The sequence below is a fragment of the Cotesia glomerata genome, linkage group LG6 (assembly GCF_020080835.1).
Source record: "Cotesia glomerata isolate CgM1 linkage group LG6, MPM_Cglom_v2.3, whole genome shotgun sequence".
Lineage (NCBI taxonomy): Eukaryota > Metazoa > Arthropoda > Insecta > Hymenoptera > Braconidae > Cotesia > Cotesia glomerata.
The window spans coordinates 14188204-14208291 of record NC_058163.1 but is presented as its reverse complement, the minus strand read 5'-3'; the positions used below and the strand labels follow the sequence as shown (position 1 = coordinate 14208291).

Here is a 20088-nt window from a genome sequence, read left to right as displayed (position 1 = left end):
ACTTTGAGTGTGAATCATTTAATTTATAAGATGTTGTCAATAAGAAATCAAAACGTTCCCATGATGGTATAAAACGGTGTTCTTCAACACCTTCGTCAGCTTGAAAATTCTCGTAGAAAGAGCGTTTAGCCATTTCAAATTAATAGCTGTTGCACCAACAATGTTCTTAAGCGAACTGATGCTGGTTACACACGGTTAACACCCACAACTCAATATGATGGTTAAGCATTTTTTCATATAATATTAACAAATGTAGAGTAGAGCTATGCGTTTACTGTCTAGACTACACGTGTGTTTTTAAAAAAAGAGCCGTCTCAGCATAACGTGACCAGCTACTGCACACAATTTTTCTTATAATTATAAGACAGTTTCAATCAGCTTCTTGTAACTCACTAAAGTATTTTTTGAAGACATAATGAACGCAGATAATTATATTTATCAGCAACCCTTTACGCGGGCTGTGTGTCAGCTAGTGCGATACATACGGGATAAATCACCTCGTTTGTGGTCTATCTACACCAAAACGCGTGTTTCAAGTTGGGCCTTTTTACAGCGTGACAGATTAATAAAACTATTGCGTAGAATTGTGGCTGTAGCTTCTTGTCGTGTGTTGTCAAGAGCTTATAAGAAAGAATTATTAACAAATAACACTTTATTAATGACAGTTGCCGTTAATACAATCCTTCAAACATCAAAAGCAGACGCTGAGTGTTTAAAACCCTTCTTAACAGCTTATGGTAAGTATTTTTTTTTCTTTCTAGACCGTACAGCGTTTAATTTAAATATCTCACACCTCATTTTTAATGGTTTTATAAAAGTCTATTGCTGCAATGAACTCCTAAATTCTGATAATACTTCTGGCGATGATGAGGATGATATTGACATTAGCGCGAAAAAAGTAAGTTCGGTGTATTTAATCAAGATGTAAACCAATCGAATAATAATAATCACAATTGTTTTATAGAACTCTCAAAAAACCTCAACACCTGCAGCTCTAAAAGGTGAGATATTAAGGCTAGACCGCTTTACCGGAGTGAAACGTTCACGGAGCCGTGCATCGTCTACTAGCTCCGATGATACGCATGTATCATATCCTACGGATACTGATGAAAATATGATGACTTTATCGGCTGATCTCGATTCGGAAGAAGAGTATTATCAACACCTAGCATATAATAATCGTCACAACAGCGATGCTGAAGAGATTGTTATAGAAGAAGAGGAAGAAGAAGAAGAAGAAGAAGAAGAAGGAGAAGAAGAAGAAGAAGAAGAAGAAGAAGAGAGCACGCCTTCATTTTTTGATGACAATAGTGATGACTCTAGTGATGATAATATACGCTCCTTTGTACAATCACACGCTCTAGGTATTTTACAAGATATTACAAATATTCATACACCCTTCGCTGCTTAAATTTAATTAAATATTATTACTGCTTGTATGACACCTTATGCGATTTAAATAAAAGTTTAAAATACTAACAACATGAACATCTACCTTATAAATAGTTTAATTGAAAATATACATATATATATATATATATATATATATATATATATATATATATATATATATATATATATATATATATATAGGTGCCCAATATGGCGGTGTAACAACACGCTCGAGAGCAAAAGCCACACAGAACGACTTACCATCTACATCGACAGCAGACTTACCAGACGATCACGAAGCCTCAATTGAAGATCATACTTCAATTGAAGAGCATATTGTTGAACCACCTGGTCAAAGATTCAAAATCGAACGTGAAATAATTAAACATTATAAGCGGTTTCAAGCTAAAGGTAAAGAAACAACTTTAATAATACAAGAACCGCCGGTTAATACAGATCCCCTACAATGGTTTCACGACGCATTGAGCGATATTGTAACACATATTACAGCGGATTGTAATGCGCATGATTATGTAGGTTTTACAATTAATTATGAAAAACTCACACAGGGTGTAATATGGTCGTGTTTTCAATGTGCAAACGCTGTTACAGGCACTGATTTATGGAATTTGCTTACTAGCGTTTCTCAAAGTGCTGGAGGCTTAACAACCAACGATAAAATAATTGTTACATCGGCTGTTGTCGCCGGTGTCGCGGGGTGTGGGAAAGTAATTTTATCTTATGAAAATATATTTAAACGATCCATTATAACAATCAATAACAATGATAACTTATGTTTACCTCGTTCGTTAGTTGTTGCAAAAGCATATATAGAACGTGGTGAGATCCGTTCAGGGTATTTGCAGAAACGATGGAAAAGCATAATTGATGGACGAAGGAGTTTTCAAGAGAAAGAAGCGTTTAAATTATTACAAACTTACCCGGTCGTTATACCGCGAAGGGGTTGCGGTTTAAATCAAATACAAAATTTTCAACACTACTTTGCCCGCGAGGGTACAGCTATCGTTGTTTATGAATTTTTAACTTTTGGTAAAGGTCAACCGCTTTTTGACGGTCGTAATGCTGTTCAAAAAGCGTTCGGAAACGTTTGCAATACAATTAATTTATTATATTACCAAGACACTAATCATTTTCAACCAATAATAAATTTAGCGGGTGCTTTAGGCAGTCGTGCATTTTGCAAAACTTGTAATAAAGGATATGAATCAGCACGTGGTCATAGGTGTTCTAAAAATTGCCCGCGCTGCAACGTGGCACCTGTGTGTAGACAAATATGTAAAAAAACATGCCTTAACTGTAAGCAATGGTTTTTAAACGATGATTGTTACTCAAATCACTTAAAAACTGGTTCGGCTAATTTGAGAGGTAAAAATAAAAATTTCACAGTTAACGAAGTATTAAAATTATGCGGTGATTGTTATCGTTATATCTTTCATAATGTAGAACATAAATGCAACATAAATTATTGCAAAGTGTGCTGCTGCGAAAGGCCTCTGAATCATTATTGTTTTATGGCCCCCTTGAAAAAAAAAGAATTACTAAAAGTCTTATTTTTATTTTATGATTTCGAAACACAGCAAAATGAACGTGTAAAAGGTAACCATAGTACAAGAATTCATATACCTAATCTGTGTGTAGTTCAAAAAACTTGTACTTATTGTTGGGATGACAAATATGTTTCTGAAAGGTGTGCTGAATGCGGTGTGCGTGAATTTATTTTTAACGACAAACCTGTAGAAAAATTAATCGATCTAGCTTTAGAAAAATACTAAAAAATTTTCGAAAACTATATGTATAGCTCACAATGCTAGAAGTTTTGATGCTCAATTTATTTTGAAATGTATGATAGAAAAGAATAAAACACGGCTACCGGATTTAATATTAAATGGTACCAAAATAATTGTTATGTGTATAGGTAACACGGTTTTTTTAGACAGTCTAAATTATTTACATATGCCTTTAAGGGATCTCCCAGAAGCTTTCGGTTTCAATAACGAAGTATCGAAAGGATATTTTCCTCATTTATTTAACAAACCCTGTAATAGGGGTTATGTAGGTCCTATCCCTGCTGTCAAATATTTTTCTCCTGATACTATGTTTCAAAAATAGCTTGAAAAATTTATTGCATGGTATAATGGAAAATCCGAAGAAAATTATGTTTTCAATTTTGATTCCGAAATCAAATTTTATTGTCGAAACGACGTTATTGTGTTAAGAAGAGCTTGTATGCAGTTTCGGGATATGTTTATAAAGTGTGGAAATGTTTGCCCGTTTTCAGAGGGCACTACAATAGCGTCAGCTTGCTCAAAAATTTATCGCCGCAATTTTCTTAAACCCGATACAATAGGTATTTTAGCGGCTACAGGTACATACAGATGGTCTCAGAATCAATCATTGAAAGCTATTAAATGGTTAATTTTAAAAGAACGTGAGTACGGTTATAGAATTACACAAGCAGCGCGTGGTAAAGAACAGCGTTTACCTTCCGGTATAGTGGTGGATGGTTACTTTGAAAATTCTAGAACAGGTAAAAAAACCGTATTACAATTTCACGGGTGTTACTGGCACGGGTGTCCTAAATGTTATAAAGTAAACCGTGATAGAAAACTAAATAATAACTACCAAGAAATAGATAATATCGATACTCGATACGAGCGTACCATTGCTATATCCGAAAGAATTCGAAACTTAGGTTATAAATTAATAGAGGAGTGGGAATATGATTTTGATTTATACTTAACCAACAATCCTGAAACACTTACAGCGTTGCAAAATCACCCTTTGATCAATATAGAGCCCTTAAACCCACGAGATGCTTTTTTGGAGGTCGTACGGAAAGCTTTATATCGTTATATGATGCAAAAGAAAATGAAAAAATTAAGTACGTAGATGTTAGCTCGCTGTATCCTTACATTTGTAAAACAGGTAAATTCCCAATAGGCCACCCTAAAATATATATAGGTGAGGAATGTTCTGAAATTATAGGTCCTAACAAGGATTTATCAAAAGTAGAAGGGCTAGTTAAATGCACTATTTTACCACCGCAGAATTTATACCACCCAGTACTCCCTTGTAAGCTCCATAATAGACTTCTTTTCACTTTATGTCGTTCTTGTGCTCAAGAATTAAAGCAAACAAACTGTACCCATAAAATTAAAGATCGGCTTTTAAGAGGCACATGGGTTGTTGATGAGATAAGAAAGGCCATTCAGAAAGGATATAAGTTACTTAAAGTATATGAGATGTGGCATTATAAAATAACGCAGTACAATCCAGAAACAGGTATTGGTGGAATATTTGCAGATGATATTAATACATTTTTAAAAATTAAAACTGAAGCTTCTGGATCCCCCAGAGACTGTATTACAGATCAACAAAAAACACAATATATTGCTGCTTATGAAAAAGCTGAGGGTATTGAATTAGATAGTGAAAAAGTTGAAGTAAACCCTGGGTTACGTTCTGTAGCGAAGCTCAGCTTAAACTCTCTTTGGGGTAAGTTCGGTCAGCGCGAAAATTTGATGCAGACAGAAATTGTCACGACGCGTGCACGGTTGATGGAAATGTTAACAGACAGTCAAATCGAAATTTGCGGCTTCTTACACCTATAAAAAAAAAACAGCTACGTGTATTACAAGCATTGTGCTATCTAAATAATACGCAACGCTTAGCCGTTTTACGTAAAGCTGATCCTGATTTAATACGTTGTATTTGCGAGTGTATATTGAACATATTAAGTGGTAACGTACCTTTAACAACGGGTCATAAGAAAAAATTAAAACGTCACATTACGATTTTAAGAAAATTATCATCAGGAGGAAGCAATCTAAATACTAAAAAGAAAATAATTATTCAAAAAGGCGGCTTTTTACCTTTTTTTTTAGCACCTGTTCTGGGTGCTTTGGTTGCAAATATAATTTTTAAATAAAACATTCAGTAAAATCATGGAACACGCCCGTAAGATGGTGTTAGTGCCTGAGGATAAAATTCATGAGAAATTGGCAGTCTCAGAAAAAAATGAAGATATCGCAAAAAATAAATCTTGTCTTACTAGTGGAACAGTGTTAACTAGGCTCGACAATGAAATGTATGAAATTTTAAATTCTACGGGTAAATATAACTCAGACCATGAAAAATGTCAAGCCTATTTACAAACACTTGAGCGATATCTTAGGATTCTTGAAAATGAAAAAAAATCTGTCAATGCTGCTAATATGGATACCAACATAAATGTTTCAGACCTGGCTGTAGACAACAACAACTCCAAATTCTTCGAGAGTAGTGCAGGTTCTTCTGAAAGTGAAATTGATCATCGTTCTTCATATGATGTAGTTATAGATAATTCGGTTATAGACAGTGTACCTAGAAGATTCAGAGGAAATGCAGCGCGGCTATTAAAAAGGCTAAGAAGTGCACCTGCCACGTTAATATCTTGGGACGATAGAGGTCTTGTGACAATTAGAGGTAAAAAAGTAGCACGTTCTAATATCACTGATCTTTTAAACGATGTGTTGAGGTCTAGAAAGAGTGTGAAAGCGATAGGTCGTCAACAGTTTGCTCAAGTACTGCAAACGTTAAACATTCCGCGTGAATACATCGGTAATCGAGCTTATTTTAACGAAGAAATGTCAACTTCTACACCTAGAAGACGATCTGTTAATTTTTTCGTACCTGAAATACTTACAGAACACACATCCTTAGACGAATTACAATTAAATCAAAACGGTGAAGGTTCTATAAATAAAAACATTCAAAGTAAAAAAATACCATGGATAAAGTTGAGATAGATAAAAAACTAAAAAACATCTATTATGATCTTATAAGACCAGAAAGTTTTTCAGGTGCTAAAAATATTCTAAAATACTCTGCTGAAAACAAATCAGCGCTATCTCAAGATGATGTTAAGGAATGGTTAAATAAACAAGAAACTTTTACAAAGCACCGTATGAACAGGAAACGTTTTATTAGAAGGACTTATAATGTTGAATCAATAGATGATGTCTGGGAAGCTGATTTAGCTGATTTACGAAGTATCTCTACGTATAACAAGGGTTATAAATATATATTGATGGTGATCGATGTATTGAGTAAGTATGCGTGGGCTGAGCCTCTAATAAATAAAACTAGTCTAAGTGTGACTCAAGCATTCCAAAAAATCTTAAGTAGAAGTAACAAAAGAATACCCCGCTTAGTGCAGACAGATAGCAGAAAGGAGTTTCTTGGAGAGACTTTTCAAGAGTTTTTGAGAAAAAAAGGAATATTGTTTAGAACAGTACGCAACCCTGACGTCAAAGCAGCTATTGTAGAACGTCTAAATAGAACGATAAAGGAGAGGATATGGCGTTATTTTACGTATTACCGCACAAAAAAGTATTTAGACATATTACAAAAATTATTTACGCTTACAATCACACAACACATACTGGTATCAAAATGGCGCCGGTAAATGTTAACAATAATACAGCTCAAACAGCTTTTAATAACCTTAAAAAACGTTATGAAAATGAGAAGCGCTCTGCGCTCTTGAAAAACCGTAAGCTTAAATATGCTGTTGGTGACTTGGTACGTATCAGTAAAGCAAAGGCAGCGTTTACGAAAGGATATGAGAGTGGCTGGAGTAGCGAAGTTTTTAAAGTATCAAGTATTTCTGAATATCGCCAACCACCGGTTTATATATTAACCGATCTTCAAAACGAACCAATCAACGGTATATTTTATGAAGAGGAATTATCTAAGGTTGAATAAATGTCTTTAGAAAGAGATAATTTTTACATAGTGCTACCTAGCAATAGCAGCATAAAATACTTCCCGGACAACACAACTACTCATTTTATAACGCATTTGCCCTATCCTTTAGAACTTAATGGATGGTGGGATGTTGCTTTAGTGGAAATCCAGACGCCGATGACAATCTTACATATTCCTAAAGATTTCACGAAAGTTACATTAACCGTTGAATATATAGATACAGAAGATAATAATAAAATAATGGATTCGTTCCTTTATTCTAACAACATACCACATGGTCAATATCAAAATATAGGCTCTTTAGTGGATTCTCTCAACAAGCTTAAATCAGTTTCAGAGCATATCAATTTTACTTGTAGTGCTGGCGGTTTCATAAAATTTTATACAACATGCAAGTGTGAAAATGCAAGACATACGCTGGCATTAAGTGATCGGCTCTGGCATATATTAGGCTTTGAAGAAAGTTCGTTTTCTAAAGTTATAACAGACGGCCCTGATGACTGTTGCGGATCTAAACTATTCGTTTATACAGATATTTGTGAAGGCTACATAACAGGAGATATTCAGGCCCCTCTACTACGCGTTGTGCCTCTTGATCACGATCAATACATTTACGGTTCAACTAAAATTAAAAGTTTTTCGCCTGGCCAATATATACCTCTATTACGTAAAAGTATGGCTACTATCGAAATTGATATAAGAGACGAATATGGTAAACCCGTGCCATTCGAATACGGGACGTTGACAGTAACGTTACATTTCAAAAGAAGTTTTTAAGATTCTCTACGATGATATACTTCGAGATGATACAATACAGTGACGGTACCCGTAGTTATTCTGGAATAAGCCATGTTTATGTAGGATCACCTTATCAAAGAGGGCATGGTATAGGTAGTTTTTTGGGTGGCTTATTCAGAAGAGTATTACCTTTTTTAAAAAGCGGTCTTAAGACCGTTGGTAAAGAAGCTTTAAGATATGACCCAAATTTTACTTTTTGTATTTGAGTATTTTAGTTTATTTTTTTATTAATTACTTAAAAATTAATAGAAACAATTATTGTTATTAGTGCGGCGATTATTATTTAATTATTGTATTTATTTAGTTAATAATTTTATATTATTGTTACTGAGGTATGATTAAAATTAAGAAATTAAGCGTGTGAGAAATTATTACGAAGCCGAGCGAATTAATTGTAAAAGAAATTAAAAGACTGGGAAAATTATTCTAAGTTCCGAACAAGATTTAGTATGGGAAAGCGATGAATGGATATAAAATGAAAGAAATGACGATTATTATTTTGTAAGAAATAATTTAGGTAAGCGAAGATTTTATAAGTCCCGAGGACAATTTAGTATGGAAAATCAACGAATGGATATATAATGAAAGAAATTGCGATTAAAATAATAAAGAATTGTGAATTTGACGAAACGAATGGATAGAGAATGAAGGAAATTACGGTTAAAATAATAAAGAATTGAGTTTCGAAAATAAAAACTTAGAATTTGGCGAGACGAATGGATAGAAAATGAAGGAAATTACGATTAAAATAATAAATAATTATTTTTGAATGCTAGTTCGAGGGCACTGGACAGGTGTCTAAAACGACCCTTCCGGTTCGTTACAAGAGAGTTGGGGGAAAAATGATAAACGCCAAAATTTGGCTCGATAAAGCAAGCAGTTCTTTCTCGGGAGAATTACTCGGGCGAATACTCTTCACCAAGTAATTCCAGAGGATGATACTCTACCTGGAGTCTGACCAAGGCCCAGGTAAGTATCATGAACCGACCGGATGAAAGTGCTTCTCCCCGTGCCGAAGCCTTCAGCTGAGGTACGGTAGGTGATCATAAGCCGTGTAGGTGGGGGCGAAGAGGACACTCTCCATTCGCTCTTGGGGTAGAGGTTTAGGCCCAGGGGTGACGGCTAGTCTCCTGGGAAAGCGGGGAACCAGCTTTTGAAGTTTAGTTCGCGATTTTGAACCGCGAATATGTGTGAAAAGAATGTTTTAATATATTGTTTATATTGTTTAACTTGTTTATATTGTTTATATCGTTTATTAACATGATCAGGCCAATAAAGAGGTTTTCCTTTTTCTTTGATTTATTTAAAATGAAGTTTATATTTTGTTATTGATAATGTAATCCCCGTTTATGACCCTGGACTCCGGCGAGCAAATTTTGAGCCGGGGACAAATTAGTTATAGATATTTTTATAATTTTTGAAAACATGGACGTTACAAAGATCAGGTGTAAATATAGCTACAGATGTTTTGGATCACCAAATCCCCGTTGAAGAATCATTTAAAACGCGCGTGCGCGAGTCAGGTAAAAATTTAAAACGTAAAGCCCAGGAAAAAATTGATAGTCTTATGAACGGGTCTGGCTATATACCTACCCAGTTTGCCTTAACCAACGGTATGAGCAACACACAACCAAACTCAAGAAAACGGATTGTTAAAAAAAAAAAGGCGCATTGTCAAATCTAAAGTGAAAAATAGAAGTAAAGTTAATAAAAAAAGACCGATATTAAAAAGAAAAACAATAACAATAAAAATAAAAAACTACGTACAGTGGCTGACATTTTTGATAAAAATTTCTAAAATGTCGTTTTTACATGTACATTCGTGTGAGTGTGCTAAAACTGAGTTAGAATTATTTACTCTACCGCCGACCCAAACAACAATTGAAAGTTCCCAATGGGTTCATTATAAACCAATTTCATCATTGACTGATAACTTGCCGATAGAATTTGTTGTTCAAGGACAAGGGGATGAATACATTGATTTAGCACATACGATGCTAAGGTTATGCGTGGGTATTACCAGAAGAATCCTTGTGACAGCTAGCGCTCACCCTCCTAAAGTAGCACCTATAAACAATTTTATGCATTCAATATTCAGTCAAGTTGATGTGTTATTCAATCAAAAACCTGTATCAACACCTAATAATTTATATCCGTACCGGGCATACATAGAAACTTTATTGAACTACGGAGCAGATGCCAAAAAATCGCATTTAACTACTGTAGGGTGGTGCTGTGATACCCCTGGAAAAATGGATAGTTTAACCGACGAGAATTTAGGCTTGAAAAAACGTAAAGAATTATTAACGTGTGATAAAACAGCAGATTTTATTGGTCATCTACATTGTGACGTTTTCAATCAAGAAAGATTTTTAATCAACGGTGTAGAAATGCGATTACGATTAACATGTGCACGTGATGCTTTTTGTCTAATGGATGACACAGTAAACGGTTGTGTATACAATATTAGTGACGCTAGTTTATTAGTGCGTCGTGCAAAAATTTCACCAGGAACACTTTTAGCACACGCCCGTATGTTAGCTAAAACTACTGCTAAATATCCACTGACCAGAGTTGAGGTTAAAGCTGTTTCAATGGCAGCTGGTGTACATGGCGAGACTATGGACAATATCCTTCATGGCCAAATACCTAGACGTTTAATCATCGGTTTTGTTGATAATAAAGCATTTAACGGCGATGCTTCGATGAATCCTTTCAATTTCCAAAATTTTGGGATTAATTATTTATCACTGTATGTTGACGGTCGGCAAATACCGTCAAAACCACTCCAGCCTGATTTTGGAAACCGTATGAATTACATAGACGCTTATCACACGTTATTCTCAGGCACAGGTATTCATTTTTTGAACGAAGGGAACTCTATAGACAGATTTGATTACCCTAACGGCTATTGTTTATATGCTTTTGATTTAACGCCCGATTTATCAGCTAATAGTAACACTCATTGGAATTTAATCAAACATGGTACAGTTCGTATAGAGGTTAGATTTGATAAAGTACTGGCTACAACTACAAACTGTATAGTATATGCCGAATATGAAAGTGTTTTAGAAATAGATGCTTCGAGACAAGTAACTATAGATTTCGTCGGGTAAGCAAGTATTTAAAATTTAGTATACGCTTTGCTGTAGTACGGTGGAGACCGATATGTCTTCTGTTGTTATATATATCCAATGCTTTATAGATAACGACCGTGAATTTTTACCTAAAGAAATAGGTGTAACCTCTCTAATTAACGGTGATACTGCACATTGGATTTTGGCTCCTGAATTCTCGTTTAACCTGTTATCCGAAGAAAGACAGCTCGAAAACAACGCCTTAACCCGAAAACATGGTCTTGAATGGTACGATGGGGAATCAATAGTAAAATACGTGCATACACAGTTACGCTTTTTTTGTCAAAATTCTAGGAAAATTTATACAAGAGAGAGGGTACAAAAATCATACTTGGAATCTCTACTCTGCAGACCAGTTATAAATATTGAAGATTTGCAAAACAGTCCCTCAGTATCTACGCTGCATCAGCCACGGTTAACCTGTGCCTTTCACAGTGTTTTGGAATCTCGAAGAAATCGGAGTCATGGTTATAATCAGTGTGCTTTGTCTTGTGCTGACTTACTGAAACAGTGGTTAAGTAAGAAAGCAAATTCTGAAGCTGGTGAAAATAGCTACGAACCTTCACTCGTTTGTCCTTGGGGGTGTGAGGCTTGTAATGAACACGGTGCAGGTCTTAAAAGCTATTCAGTATATACCATACCACGCGATTGGAGTGTATCCTGCAGACAGGATCCCGAGAGTCTGGACTAAGCCTACAGCCTTCGTAGTAAACACAAATGGATGCCATAAGCCAGGACAGCACTGGGTCGCCATATACGTCGATAGAGATGGCTGTGGATGGTATTTCGATAGCTATGGACTCCCACCGTATATCCCGCAGCATCTTAAACGCCTCAAAAACAACTGTAAATGGTTCAAATATAACCACATTCAGTTGCAAAAAGAAGATTCTCAAGTGTGCGGTCAATACTGTATCATGTTTTTGCATTATATGTCTACTTATCCTTCACTTGATAGATTTATATCTATCTTTGACGGAAGACTTGACAGAAATAATGAGATCGTCGAAGAATATTACAATACGTTTATGAAAATAAAGCCAAAAAAATATAACAATAATTTTGTAAGTGACATAATAGCTAATATTCAATCATGTTCTTAATTTTGTATTCACAATAATCGCTAATAATCAATTATGTACTCCTATTCTTTTTATGTGAAATTAAATATCTAAAATGCAAATTTTTGTTGTATCTTTATTTATTTTGATATAATTGCCTCTCCTTTGAAATCTTTTATTTAATTATTAGTTTATATAATAAATTAGTATGATATAATAGTAATATACATATTATGAAAAGGTAAGTATATCTTTAAATATAAAAACTTGATAAGTATAAGGAGTTGTAATCAATCCCGTTGATAACCTTGGCAAAAAAGAATTTGCAAATTCAGCATTATTTCTATAACGGTTATAACTGTATGTATGTATCATTATCACGCTTATAAAAGCAACCACGTCAGTGACCTTGAGTAAAAAGAATTTGCAAGCTCAGCGACCTTGCAATAGTTTATATTACCGTTACTACTACGACTACTAGCGCTGCGGACTCACACATACACACACACGCTACCCCCACCTCAAAGGAGTGGGATGCGCCAAAGTTGCACCATACTGCTAACGCAGATGTTATCAGGACACGGATGTTACCGGAAGTATCTTCACCCCAGAGTGCCCGTCCTGTCCAGGAGTCAATGAAGATGCGGAGCATGTTTTCTTTGTCTGTCCACGTTTCAACCAACAGCGCGATGAGTTAGAGACGATTCTGAAAAAGAGAACCCAACCAGAATCAATAGTAGAAGCAATGTTGTCGTCAGAAGCTGCCTGGAACGCCACAAGCACCTTTGCTACAAAAGTTCTTACAGAGTTGCGATCCATTGAGAGGAAAAAAGAGAAAGACAGAATCTAGAAGAAAGAAATAACATCTTAGCCACCAGAAGGAAGAGCGGCAGCTCATTCCTCCCCCCGCGAAGAAATGCCTTACGGCGGTACCATGGGGGATCAGAGGATAAAAGAGAAAGGGGTTTAGGGTTTAGTGGGTAGGGGCGTCAGCGTCGAGTTTTAGTATGACACTGCGTCGAGTCGCCACATATCCAGGCCAAACAGCTATGCCTAGAATCCGTAAAAAGGATTCCCCCCCCCTCTAAGGAAGAAAAAAAAAAACACACACACACACACATACATACATATATACATACATACATATATACATACATACATATAGACATACAGACACCACCGCGGGAATAGTCAGGGAAGCTTCCTAGGACTTCAAAACGTCGAGATTCGATGAAAACTCGATTTTCGTAAAACGGGGTGAAAACAATAACTTCCCGATTTTTTAAAATCTTAGATTTTCTTAGCGGAAAGATAAAAATTTTTCTGTTCATTTATATTTCTTAAACATCAGTCGCTCAAAATACTAAAAAACAAAAACAAAATATAAAATATAAAAATTATTAAAAACTGTCAGGTCATTTCTTTCTCCCTAACTCTTTTTCCAAATTCTTGAATTGTTCCGTACTTCCTTCCCATCTCTCAATATTTTCACATTTACTTATTACATGTTCCAACGTCTCACTTTTCTTTTTGCATATCCTGCACTTCCTGTCTTCTTCTTATCCCAGAGACAAATCTGATGTACTTCTCGACCATTACTGGTCTCTTAGCTTCCCAGTAGTTTGGATGGAGATTGTTAATTAGGCTGACGTCGTTGAGTAGGTTGAGTGTGGATTTCAATCGGGAAACCCAATTTAAGGCCGGATTGATGGTGACTGCGTGAAGATCCTCTACTTTAGAGAGTTCAAATAGGTGTAGGTAGCAAATCCTGGGTAAACGACTGTCGTCTATTTTCAATACCTTTATAACCAATCTAATGGAAGCATCGATGACTTGCATGGCTACGGGAGATTCACCTGCTTCCAAGTGAACAGTGTAGCCTGGCGTACACAGGGGTCATTGTAAGTCTTTTGAAGAAGTCTATCTGTGCTTTTGTGTCAATTGTGTCTAGTTGCAGCGGTCCCCAAATGCCTGCCAAGTGAATAAGAGTCAATCGGACGAATCCGTTGTAGATTTGCAATTAACCAGCCCAGGAGTCAGTTTTTACTCAGCGCAGTGTACCAAGCGCAGCGCTTGTAGCGCCTTTAGTTTTTTACGGCCCACCAAATATCTCAAGAGATGTCCGTACTTTGCCCTGAACATCAAGGCCCAGCTCCGTCTTGCCACGATATATGCCTGCAATATAACTTTCAATGTCATCACATACAAGCTTATACCTAGAAGTAGCTGCCGAGCCCGTAACCTGGATGAACCCGAAACCACCACCCACTTTTCGCTCAACTGTTCAACATATCAGAGTCTTCGTATGAAATTATTATCTAGCTTGGGAGCATTCCGTGATGCCAGTGAGCTGCTAGCTCTTGACTCTGCTTATGGTACTAAAGTCCTAACAAATTACACAATAGAATGCCTGAAGTTCAGATCAAAGCTTCAAGAAAACGAAAGTGTAGATGCCGATCTGCCCCGACACTTTGCTTGATCCAATTGCCGTGCTCTTTTTATTTCATTATATTTTACTTCTACTATTTTATTGCAGACGTTGAACTGTCTCAAGACTTAAAGCAGTTCCCTAAGAAGTCTAATTTGCTATTATCAATACTTTTTATATGATACTTGTATATATTATTTTTTGATTTATTCAAAAATTTGTGAATTAATGTAGCTACCTAGCGTTAGGAAAACTACTACGGTACACAACTGTATATTTTCCTCAACTTTTATAAATAAATTAATAAAATTTGTGAAATCTACTGTCATTGCGGCTGCCGAATGGCCTTTTTTTAGATTCAGTTGATTTTTTTCTATTTTTGTACAAATCAAAAGACGCCCACCCCTACATTTTTTGTCCTTAATTTTAAAAATTCTCGAAGAAATTAATTTTTGAATATCGCAAAAAAGCATCGGTATGGTAATTTTCAGATATCCTGAACTCCTGATTAAATGATTGTATCCTCATTTTACTGACGAATATTTTCCTTGTATTAAAATGTAGTTTTTTTTAAAAAAAAAAAAAAAAAACAAAATACAAAAATCCATAAAATTTTTCTAGGATTCTTATTTTATTAATGTTTAATTGATATTTTGACTTTGTTGAAATATCTCTTTCAATTATCTTCGATTCGTTAACCCACCTTTTTGTATTTTTTAAATCAAAAATCCGAGTTTGTTTTTTCATTTTTTTATTTTTTTTCCAAAATTTTCATGTTAAAAATAATAACTAATATTATTGGTAGGAAGTTAATAAAAGTTCAACACAATATTTAATCTAACTGAAACATCTTTATTAACTTCTATTTAATATTAATAACTTCTTATAATCTGTAATAATAGTTTATATGTATTATCTATCTAATATATAAAATTCTCGTGTCACAGTTTTCGTTGCCATACTCCTCCGAAACGGCTTGACCGATTTTGATGAAATTTTTTGTGCTTATCCGGTATCTATGAAAATCGGCCAACATCTATTTTTCATCCCCCTAAATGTTAGGGGTAGTCCACCCCTAAATTTTTTTTTTTATTTTATAGACAAAATTTTTAATTTCTATTTTTTTATGATACAACATACAAAAATACATACAATCCTCAATTTTCACCCTTCTACGATCAACCCTTATTTTTAATAGCCAATTTAGTAATTTAATCATTTTTCCTCTCCGGTCGAATACTGATCAATCGTCATTTAATTAGTTATCCCCGCCAGATGTCTACAGGTGTCACTTCTGACCCAGTAAACAGCACGGAGTAGGGATGAGAACGAAGCCGGTCTCCTTTCTTTCTCACTCCCTACACAGTTGTCGGCCATCATTATTGTTTATGCATCAAGTGTAGTAGTAACGTTGACAATTATTATTTTGCTATCTCAGTGTAACTCTCATATTAACTTTCAATTATTCCTATTTTATCAATAATAATTAAATTATCAATTTTGAGTGTATTTTGCACGATTAGTTAATCAAGTAATTTTATAACCTCAAAAGTACTCAACACGTGACACGAGCTTCCAATAACAACGGATTTTGTGTTGTAAGTATACTTTTTTTTATTTATATCGAAAATGTTGTTGATCTTATAAAAATGTAATTTTAATTTAATTTTATTAAAAAAATGTAATTGAACAATTAAGATTTTCATAGTTTCCAAAAAATCAATCATTATGAATCTTTATTTTGAAATGTCAATGGAAATATTGGTTGTATGAAAAAATTATAAGAGACAATGTTTTCATAAAATTTAATTTTTTACTTTTGTTTGAAAAATTTTTCCATAAAACTTATATTTTTGTTATAATTTCATAAATTAAAACTAATCATTTCAAAACTGCGGCAAAAATCCTGGCCCTAATTATACTTTTAACATTTTTCATCATTAAATAATTTCATTAATTCTATTTATATATGTTTTGTACAGTGAGCAATGCCAAGAAAACGCAAAGGGGCTGATTTGAGCCGCAGTACAAGTAAAGCTCGAAACTTGCGAAATAGCAGATCCGAAAGAACAGAAGAACAAATCCAGCAACAAAATACTGATGCACGTGTCAGAATGGCGCAATTGCATCAAGAAGAGCCAGAAGATACACGAGCTGAACGCAATGAAGTCAGAAGATTAGAACAACGACAATCACGCCGTTTCACAGTCAGTAGACGAAAAACAAATGACCAACAACGACAACAGGTACATCGAGCAAAAATTAATGAAAAACGTGATCGAAGCCAGGATTTTAAATGGCAAGTTCAGAGGTGACAATATACTTATACCACGGATTCCTATTATACCTACAGATAAACCAATTCAATTCAAACGTATTCAGTTTCCGATTAGATTGGCATTTGCAATGACTATCAACAAATCCCAAGGTCAAACGATGTCTGTTTGTGGATTAGATTTGCGAACACCATGTTTTTCACACGGACAATTATACGTGGCATGCTCTCGAGTGGGTAAACCATCCAGTTTGTTTGTGTTAGCTAAAGATGGACTAACAAAAAATATTGTTCACGCTATAGCATTAAGAGATTGATATTGTTTAATAGTGTTACTGTCGTAATTGTTTAATTAATGATATATAATTTTGAAGAATAAATTATAATTACTTAAAAATAATGTTTGCCTTTTGTTATTTTTATATTCCCTCATCGTTCACAGCGCTCCGTGCTTATTTCACGCATATACCACATTCTTACATACATACAATATACACATTCTAACATACATACATACTTACAATAAGTAAGCTATTTTTTGTCTACACTAGAAATTACTAGGAAATTATTTATATGGCAAAACAACGTTTGCCGGGTCAGCTAGTATATATATATATATATATATATATATATATATATATATATATATATATATATATATATATATATATATCTAGTCTTCTTCTTCTAATATATAAAATTCTCGTGTCACGGTGTGCGGGACCGAACTCCTCCGAAACGGCTCGACCGATTTTCATGATCCTTAATGTGCATTTCGGCCAGGGTGGATATTTGATCAACATCTATTTTTCATCCCCCTAAATATTAAGGGTGGTCCACCCCTAAATTTTTTTTTTAATTTTTTAGTCAAAATTTTTTGTTTTCATTTTTTCACGATACAGCATACAAAAATACATGCAACCCTAAATTTTCACCCCTATACGATCAACCCCTATTTTTTATCTAATATATAAAATTCTCGTGTCACGGTGTGCGGGACCGAACTCTTCCGAAACAGCTCGACTGATTTTCGTGATCCTTAACGTGCATATCGGCCAGGGTAGATATTCGATCAACATCTATTTTTCATGCTTCTATATGTTAAGGGTGGTCCTCCCCTAAATTTTTTTTTTAATTTTTTAGACAAAATTTTTTGTTTTCATTTTTTCACGATACAGCATACAAAAAAAATGCAACCCTCAATTTTCACCCCTCTACAATCAACCCCTATTTTTTATTTGTGAATTATAAACTTTAATTTTTTGGCAAAATTTTTTTTTTTATTCTGTCGACTTAAAAAAAAAAATTTCATATTACTCTCAATTTTTCACCCCTCTACGATCAACCCCTATTTTTTATTTATTTATTAAAAACTTCAAATTTTTTTGCAAAAATTATTTTTTTATTTTGTCATGACAGATTAAAAAATCTGATATTACTCTCAATTTTTCATCCCTATACGATCAACCCCTATTTTTTATTTGTAAATTATAAACTTCAATTTTTTTGGTAAGAATTATTTTTAATTTGTCATGACAGAATAAAAAATTTCATATCTCTCTCAATTTTCACTCTTATACGATCAACCCCTATTTTTACATCCTGATTTTTATTTTTTTTTAATCTATCCACAGATCCGCAATAAGGGTGCAAGATGGAAATCAAATATTATAATTGTAGTACGATAAATTCTTATTCTGAGTTTATAATTTCAAGTTCCTTTAATTATGATTTTTTTTTTAAATTCAATTTGATCTCCCGCCCTCGCCGGTCGAATACTGATCAACTATCGATCGATCAGTTATCCCTGCCAGGTGTCACCACTTATCCAGAAAACATCACGGAGTAGGGATGAGGACGAAGCCGGTCTCCTGTCTTACTCACTATACATTTTTCAATCATGTTTTTTTGGTTTTATTTGTGTATCAATCGTAGCAGTGACTGTTATACTTATTATTTTAATTTTTCTGTGCAACTCTTATGTTAATTTTGCTGTCATCGTAAATTGAGCATCAATTTCCAGTGCAATAATTATTTATTTACAATTTATTAATCTGACAAAGACAGTTTTAACTCTCAGTTAATTAAGTGATCTCATGTAAATAAACACGTGTTGTAAGCTCCCGCCAACAACGGCCATTACCGTACCTGTATATATTGTACTTAACATTTTTTGGAAATAGTTTTAAATCAAAACGAAAACGTGTACGTGGTTAATAAATATACCTGTTTTATTATTGTGAAAGGTGAGTTAAATAATAAGCAAATGAATACAACACAATATTAAGTCACTGTTTTCTACTAATGCACTGATAAAAGGATTTATTAACTATTTAATTTATTAAATTTAAATTAATATTTTTTAATATTCAATAAATATTCATTTGGGAAGAAAGTACATTTATTAATTGTTAATAAGTATTTATTAATAGTTAACAAATATTTATGTCACAAATATCTATGGTATATTCAAACAAATATTTATAATTAATATATATTTTGTTAAGTGAATTTGTTCTGCTTGCACTGTCATATGATATGAAGATTGCTTATAAACAAAAATCATCTTTACAGATTTTTTATACTTATATGATGTCATTTATATATTAAAAACGTTAATTTATTTTGTGAATTGAATTATTATCATGTATTTCAGCTATAGAGTGATAAAATGTATCTACAGAAATTGCTAATATTGCTTTTTATATTAACTAAATATTTGTTGACAGTTAACAAATATTGATTAACCATTAACAAATATTCATTAACCATTAATAAATATTTATTAACAATTTGTAAATTGTACTTAATAAATTAGTTATTGACTGTTCAGAAATATTTATTAAATCCTATGATGTTAAAAAATCATTTATTAACAGTTGACAACGCTTATCAAATATAAACAAATTTTTCTATCCGATTCAGTTTTTTAACTTCATTTATTTATATGTTCTATATACAGTCAGCAATGTCAAAAAAGCGCAAAGGGGCCAATTTGAGTTGTCGAACGAGCCGTTCCAGAGCCAAGCAAGATTTAAGAGCACGAAGATCAAGCGAACAAATTCAAGAAGACAATGCAAATTTGCATGCGAGAATATCACAGTAAGTAATATCATGCTAAGTTTAAAAAAATATTTTTTACAAAAAAAAATAATAATTTTCCATAGAAAAAAAACTTTTTGGTTCATGAAACTTTTACGTTTAATATAATTCTGATAATAATTTTGA

At 33.8% G+C, this 20088-nt stretch overlaps 1 protein-coding gene across 1 annotated transcript; it reads left to right on the top strand.

Moving 5' to 3' along the window:
- The first annotated feature begins 9758 nt into the window (after nucleotides 1-9758).
- On the top strand, nucleotides 9759-11787 carry LOC123267972 (uncharacterized protein F54H12.2-like). Its single transcript, XM_044732856.1, has 2 exons — nucleotides 9759-11071; nucleotides 11391-11787. Exons 1-2 carry the CDS (start codon nucleotides 9759-9761, stop codon nucleotides 11785-11787), a joined length of 1710 nt encoding a protein of 569 aa, XP_044588791.1.
- The last annotated feature ends 8301 nt before the right edge of the window (nucleotides 11788-20088 follow it).

Coding starts and splice junctions, on each gene's coding strand:
- LOC123267972 (XM_044732856.1), top strand. CDS start 9,759: ATGTCGTTTTTACATGTACATTCGTGTGAGTGTGCTAAAACTGAGTTA. Junction 11,072..11,390: donor GTAACTATAGATTTCGTCGG/GTAAGCAAGTAT, acceptor TCAAAATTCTAG/GAAAATTTATACAAGAGAGA.